This window comes from Branchiostoma floridae, chromosome 1 (assembly GCF_000003815.2).
Source record: "Branchiostoma floridae strain S238N-H82 chromosome 1, Bfl_VNyyK, whole genome shotgun sequence".
Lineage (NCBI taxonomy): Eukaryota > Metazoa > Chordata > Leptocardii > Amphioxiformes > Branchiostomatidae > Branchiostoma > Branchiostoma floridae.
The window spans coordinates 545,725-553,448 of record NC_049979.1 but is presented as its reverse complement, the minus strand read 5'-3'; the positions used below and the strand labels follow the sequence as shown (position 1 = coordinate 553,448).

General features: G+C 45.0%; 1 protein-coding gene across 1 annotated transcript in view; it reads left to right on the top strand.

Moving 5' to 3' along the window:
* Positions 1-6: 6 nt before the first annotated feature.
* The window catches only part of LOC118421037, a 32,335-nt gene continuing 24,617 nt past the window's right edge, over positions 7-7,724 (top strand). The window contains exons 1-9 of the mRNA XM_035828187.1: positions 7-687; positions 1,671-1,780; positions 2,916-3,012; positions 3,623-3,702; positions 4,216-4,429; positions 5,419-5,741; positions 6,422-6,503; positions 7,362-7,475; positions 7,596-7,720. Coding sequence (XP_035684080.1) covers positions 18-687; positions 1,671-1,780; positions 2,916-3,012; positions 3,623-3,702; positions 4,216-4,429; positions 5,419-5,741; positions 6,422-6,503; positions 7,362-7,475; positions 7,596-7,720 — 1,815 coding nt within the window. The 5' untranslated portion in view covers positions 7-17. The remainder of the gene's footprint in view (positions 688-1,670; positions 1,781-2,915; positions 3,013-3,622; positions 3,703-4,215; positions 4,430-5,418; positions 5,742-6,421; positions 6,504-7,361; positions 7,476-7,595; positions 7,721-7,724) is intronic.

Below are 7,724 nucleotides of genomic sequence, written 5' to 3'. Positions count from 1 at the left end.
CATTCCCCCCACCCCTCATGGCGGCTTCCCCGGCCACTCAGCTCCTGTCCATCACCAGTGCTGCTGTCAGCGCTCTGGGGAAATCCAGCCAGTCTTCTCACTCCAGCGGCTCGTCTAGCGGAGCCAGACCAAGCCCTGGGTACTCCTTCCAACCGACTGTCACCCGACATTTTGAGCAAAGCGATGAGAGACGTCAGAGTCCGAAACCGCAAGAAGGTGGCAACACCGGAGGTGAGGATGTGTCTGATCCAGGTGCTAATAAGCAGCAGCAAGATGTAGCCAAAGCAGAAGAGATGGTAGATTCTGCCAACAGCTCCAGCGCAAGTGAGATCCTCATCAGGTCCACAGTTCTGGACCACGACAGAAGTCTCGCGCCAAAGTCGATGAACACCAGCTCGGACAGCAGAGCAAGTTTCGGCAGCGCGGGGTCCCAGCGGGTGAGAGTGCCCAGAAAACTCCTGAAGGAGGTGAGGTCTCCTTTCGAGACGGAGGAGGCGGGCGTGGCGGAGCACGTACCTGCGCCGTTGCCTGGCAACCTGCCTCCCGGGGAGGAGAACGGAACCGCAGAGTCAGACGTTCCGTCAGTACCGACACCTGTGGAACAGGAGGGGCAGGAGGTCCTGATTTCTTACATCAAACAGCGAGAGGCGAGGGCAGACCATCCACGCACACTTCCAGCAAGTGCAGGTAATTTGTCTGGTGACTCTGTTTACTGGCAGGGCTCGAAATACCACCTGCATATGCAGGTTAGTGCAGGTAAAATTGGAGCTGTGCAGGTATTTCTGGTGTCTACCTGCACCTAACCTGCACTGGTCCATGTATTGAGTTTTATACATAAATGTCCTAATAATGTAAGTATGAAAGAAAAAAATAGCAATGCATGGTTCCTGAACAATTTTAGTATGATCCATACTTTCTAAATTCTGAGTGGCGCTGGTAAAGTTTGTCTGGTGCAGGTAATTTTCAATGTTACCTGCACCAGTGCAGGTATGCAGAAAGCAGTATTTCGAGCCCTGCTGATCAGTTTTAACTGTGACTGTCAGAGTTTGACGGCAAGACTCGTTTACGATGTTCTTACTTAGTATACATTGTATTGGATATTATCTGACGTGTAATGTCAATATTTGAACTTGAGAAAAAACAAGAACTGTCACAAATAAGTTGTACTACTAACTTACTAGTTGTAAGATATACTTTCACTTTCTGAATTGAGATGCCTCAAGGAATTACAAGAATATAACTATAAAAAAGTGTATATTCAACTTTTGTGCATTTTAAGTCATGAGCAGTAAGCTTGGTTGTCAGTTTGTGAAATAGGTTATTATTTGTTAAAAAAACAAAAGAAACTAAATACGTAAATATTACTTCGTGACATTGAATGATACACACTGCTTAGAGACAGAAGATCTTTTATTATCTCAAATATTGAATTATATATTTCTTATTCAGTTAATAATAAAGAGAAACCGCAACAGGGGAACCCCTCTGCCTTCATATGTCCAAACTGTGGCCGTGACTGCCATGCCAGGATCGGCCTGCAGAGCCACAGTAGACGCTGTCAACCACCGTGACCTGATACAGAGCGCTACCATCATCTGCAAAGATGGAAGGATGCCTACTAATAATAAAAGCTACATGTAATTTGATTGTCTCTGTTGCATCCATGATAGGTCCTGTGAGAGACAGATCACAGTCCCCTGCAGCCGTGCAGCCCCCTGTCAGCTGTTCAGTAGCTGCAGCATCTGATGTTGTCATACAGACGGTCAACCTGCCGCATAAGGTATGGGACTATTATATAGGGCAAGCTAGTCTCCAAGCAGAGGTTAGGCTCTGGCTGTTTTTTGACATTTTTTAGGCATTTTTATCAGGCTGTATATTTTGTACTGTTTTATCTCGTGGTCAGCAAGAAAACAGTAAAAAATTGATAGCCCAATAAAAACGCCTCAAAAACATCAAAAACAGCTGAAGCCTAACCTCTGCTTGAAGAGTAAGGGCAAGCCCAATGTATAGTATTGTGTGTGCTACTAGTAGTTGCTTGACAAAAGGCTACAGAGAAAATGTTCAGCTTTTTTGCAAAATCATTGCCTTTCTAGTTGCACATACAATGTATAGTATATTGGTGATTGTCACTAAATGAGTATGGAGAAGATGATCAGGTTGTTTGTCATTTTCAATTCTTCTCAGCATCTTTTGCCTCAATAGAATATACCAAAACTTGCAGTCATCATTACTTCACCCAATGTAGTGTTGTATTGTTTTTGGTTTCTGTTTCTGTTTCTGCAATCCACAGTATACAAAATGCAGGGGATGATTGTATTGTTCCAATGCTTTGATTGGTAGGAGAGTCCTAGAGTCCGATCTTGTAGAGATCCCGATCGGAGTTTCTGTCGACAGAGTCTTCGACAGGGTTCTAGTCAGGATTTCATTTTAGCGTAGTGGGCATGTCATGGTAGCGAAGCGACCAATCAGGAGATTGATGAGATTTTGACAATGTCGAGTTAAAAGTTGGCACTCTATTAACATCACATGTAATTTGAAGGATTTTTGGTCAGTTTTGAATGGCATATCATCATTTTTCATTGTTCAGACATTGATTAGACATTGCTGAACAAGAAAATGATAGCAAAGCACCACTTCACTTGTTAAAAATTAGCGTAGTGGCCCTTATTTTAGTGTAGTGGTCACAAATTTTAGCGTAGTGGCCCCCTACGGTAAAATGCACTAGCTAGAACCCTGTTCGATGAGGATTTTTGCCGGGAAAATCAGTGATTGTGCTGGCAGAGATGCCGATCGTGTAATCTGTTGACAGACACTCTGATCGGGATCTCTAGTAGATTTTCTACCAGCAGAATCTCTGATTCTACCAAATCAAAGTCTCCTCCCTGACATGTCTCATTTGCTTCTTGCATGTCAAGGTTGGCAGTGCTGCAGGGAATCAACAGGGGGCGCTGTTGCAGCAGGGAGCAGCAGTTGAGGGGATGGACTTCACAGTCAACCAGGATGCACCAGGAGGTAGTGTGAAGTGATGGATTTAAGACCACGGAGTATTACTGTTCGAAACAGAAAGAGGCTTCAATGTTGTCTGAACGTTGATTTCTGATACATGTAATACCATGTCGACAGTTCAAGTACCAACATTCACTCACTATCCTGTTTAACGTCTACTAACGCTCTACTGATAGCGCCACATTGAAAAAATTGGTGACATGATATCGAGGCCTTTGCAATAATATTTTGAACACCTAGACTAGATATGTATAATGTTTATGCCTCGTGATTGCTAATGCTGCATTAGATCTCTTTGAACTCACTATTTTCTATAGTATTCGGCAGAGTTATGACACTATACATTCAGGTAATTCTATAGACCTGTTTCTTCCAGATCACTTCAGTGTCACTGACGAAGGATAGTGGATTCTATACAAAACGTCTGACCGTTTCCCAAACCATATCCAGTTGCTTGAGTAACTACTTTTTGGTGTATCTTATTACCTGGATGTCTAACCTACATCGACGTATGACACTATACATTCTGTCGGATCACTACCAGCCAGTAAAAAACTTCAATGAACTCCTTACAGAGCTGTCATTAAGTGAATGACATTATCTTGGTTTCTCCTAGATGATGTGAAGGTCTCCAGGTTCCAGCTGACAGAGAAACAGAAGCTGCTGAAGTCCCAGCTGGGAAAAAGTAAGGAATCTGCAGAGACTTACTGATCTTCTGGAATGTAACATACATAGTCCAATAGCTATTGACCCTGCCTTGGTGGAAGTTATAATCCCGACTGTTGTCACTCACACAACATGCCACTACTGAAATGGGTTGCAGTCCTTAGGAAGGCCTTAAATTAATGTGCTTGACAAAAAGATCTTGGGGGATTTCCATTGTATAATGAACTGGTCCATACTGTACATAGTGCCTGTCTCCTCCTGTTGCAGGCAGCTAGAAATTAGCTCTTCAATGAGCTAAAACTCAAATGTATGTTACAGTAATTACATGCAGAGAACATTTGATTGATATCACTGCAGTTCAAACACCACGAGCTTGCAACAGAAGTATGAAGTAGATGTTAGAACCATTAAAAGAGTCTGAGAATTGCTGAGAGGATTGCTTTTGATGGAAAATGTTATGAGAGAAAAAAGTTTGAAAAATTCTGATACAGATTTCAATTATGTTCAATTCAAACTAAACAAGCATTCTTGTCTCCCCTGTAGACAAGACAGGACAGCACCTGTGAAGAAGGTTGTCCAGCCCAGGGTGATCAAACACCTGGCGGCTGCAGGTGGGGACGAGAACAGACCCCCCAACAGGCAGGAGTCCGCAGGTGTGTCTGCAGGTGTGTCGGCAGGTGTGTCCGCAGGTGTGGACACCGCCAGCATCGCTGCTGCCACCGCGGCTGCAGTCGCTGCAACAGCACCCTTCTTTCAGGTGACACTTTTGTTGTTTGTTTCGCATGACCGGTAAACCAGAAGTTGGTAAAATGTGGTGTCCTCGACCAAAAATTTGTATCAACAGCAATTCCAATGTCTGAATCTGGTATTTTTGACTTGTCGACAAAGGTGCACTCGGGGCAGAAGAATTCTATGGTGAAATGTGTGATAACAGTAGAATCCAGTGTGATAATCCAATGGACCCGTCCAGCCGAACACCATAAGCCCCGCCCCCTGTTCGATCTCTGGTTCTATTTCAAAACCTCGGTCAAAAACGGCGCGAGTTGCAAAAACATGGTCGCCGCCGCTATCAAGCTGAGGATACCGGCTGACTTCGGTTTAGCTTTTGGGGTCTTAAAATCCTCTCAGAACAGGCGGAAGAAAAATGCTATGCATTCTTTGTGGAATGCTACATCCACTAGGTACAGTCATTTGAGGAGGGGGCGCATATAGTTGCGGTAAGGGTCCGGAACACCCATATTGAAAGTTATCATGGCCCAGGTATTACATAAACTATGATAAAGTAGCTACATATAGTTTACAAGCTGTGTAAGACTGGCCTGTAAGGTTTGATCCACTCACACGGGGAAGGATCCCTACTCTTTTCGATAAGTGTGGTGGGTTGAATCTCGAGATGTAGCTCTCAAACATGGGGCCACTGTCTTTGCGTTCCACATGAGAGGACGTCCCCAACCAAACCTGAGTTGAGTGAGGAAATTGCTGCATATAGTGAATACTGTAAATGCAGAAATGTTCGCGGTCGATTGATGTTTGCGGTTTTCGCGGTGACCACTTCACCGCGAACTTAATACCACTGCAAACATTTTTCTATTATGGTATTAAGACTGCCGCAAAAAGTCCCTTTTCCCGCTACCGCAAAGTTAAATCCCTGCGAACTTAAATGCATTTACAGTACTTTCTATCATGCTTTCTATCATGTACAAACTTCTCGTTTTTGACCACTGACCTCTGACCTCTGACCCCCAGGCTCACACAGATCTGGAGGCGAAGATGTCTTCCATCAACGAGAAGCTTTCCCGGCTGCAGGAGTCGTACCAGGACAAGTCCAGCTCCGCACGGCAGTCCGACCAGCAGCTACACCAGCAGCTACAGCAGCTGACAGACATGAGGATCAAGTTCCTGGAACAGCTGCAACAACAGCAGCTGGAGTGGCAGGTAAGTTTGTTTGTTTGTTTGTTTGTTTGTTTGTGCGGCAGTCTGACCAACAGCTGCACCAGCAGCTACAGCAGCTGACAGACATGAGGATCAAGTTCCTGGAACAGCTGCAACAACAGCAGCTGGAGTGGCAGGTAAGTTTGTTTGTTTGTTTGTTTGTTTGTTTGTGCGGCAGTCTGACCAACAGCTGCACCAGCAGCTACAGCAGCTGACAGACATGAGGATCAAGTTTCTGGAACAGCTGCAACAACAGCAGCTGGAGTGGCAGGTAAGTTTGTTTGTTTGTTTGTTTGTTTGTTTGTGCGGCAGTCCGACCAACAGCTGCACCAGCAGCTACAGCAGCTGACTGACATGAGGATCAAGTTCCTGGAACAGCTGCAACAACAGCAGGTGGCATGGCAGGTAAGTTTGTTTGTTTGTTTGTTTGAACCTTTATTTTTTCATGAGAAGCTCAAATCGGCCTGTCGGCCACTTTTCATTGAGGACATGAGGGAAGAGGTAAGGGTCAGATAAAATATAATAGAGATACAGATTACACGGAGTCTTAAAACATCTATCAACATGTTTTACATACACATGGTACCAAAACAGTACTGGTTCGAAGTCTCTTAAAGGAGGTCAGATTTGGAGCCTACGTTTGTCCGGCAGTATGTTCCAGACAAGTTTAAGTTCACTTCCCAAACATCAAGTCTTCTTTCATAGCACATTTCTTTGTACATAACTAATGTGTTACATGTACTCCAAATACTTAAAAAGAAGTTTGATGTGTTTGTAAGTCTCATTTTCATCTTATCCATTTATTTCTGCCCAACAGGCTAAAACAGCAGGAGGCATGGCAGGCCACCTGGCTGCAGCTGAAACATTCCAGACGAGACCAGCTGCAGAAACTGCACAAGGTTGGTTACTTCTGCTCAGTTAATGGCACATGAGGTACATGATAACTTTGATATGGCCAGGGTTGGACAAGTTTTCTAAAATTGACTTGTCCTATCAGGCAAGTACTTAAAAAATTTACTTGCCTGAACCAACTTTTCACTTGCCCGAAATCTAAATGACATTTTTCTATGTATATTCATGGCCTTCAATGGAATTTTTGTTATTCGCTCTATTTTCTGTGTTAATCAATGCTTGATGCCATGACTTTGAAAAGTAGCAAGTACATCAAATTCTCACTCGATGGAGAAAAGCTAACTTGTCAGATCGGGCAAGTGGGGAAGGACATGCACTTGCCCGATTGGCATTTTCACTTGCCCGGGACTATAGGGCTAGTGGACTTGTTTATCCCTGCAATGGCATATACGTTTATCAATGAAATTTTGAATGACATGTTAATTGTTATATGTTGTGTATGTTACGTGTTATGTGTAATTATTACTCCTGGAAGACTAGATGTTGCAGACTGTCAACAACTAAAGGAGTCAATAGATAATAAACAATAACCTGTAATGCCTTTTGGTGTAACACACCAGTTGTGCTCAGTAAGTACAAGCTGCATGAGACTATACTGATAGGTTTGACCCCTACTCTTTCTTAACGTGTTCGTGGGTGTGGGACTTCTTAAGCACTGGACCATCTGTTTTGCGCCCCATCCAAGAGGACGTCCCTAACAGAAGTTAGGCACTATGTTCACTTGGTTTGGGTGAGGAAATAAGTGTTGACTGCCTTCCCAAGAGAACAGCTTTAGTACCTGCTTGGGATTTGAACCCAGAACCTTTAGTATAGGCCCTAACCACATGACCCCCTTGCCACCCCAGGTGCAGTACCAGGTCAGCCAGAAAGTCGACCCAACCCACCCAGCCACGACGACTGGACCCACCCCAAGTATGTCCCTGTCCAGGTGCATCACAGACCCACCCACCCTGCCCCACCACAACCCACCCATCCTGCCCCACCACAACCCACCCACCCTGCCCCACCACAACCCACCCATCCTGCCCCACCACAACCCACCCATCCTGCCCCACCACAACCCACCCATCCTGCCCCACCACAACCCACCCCTGCATCACACGGAGCCTCCAACCGCTTTGCCACGACCCACGCCACCCAGACCTCGCCCCTGGACACCCCCGCCCCCAGGAAGCACCCACCTGTGCCCATACCCAAGGACAACGCCC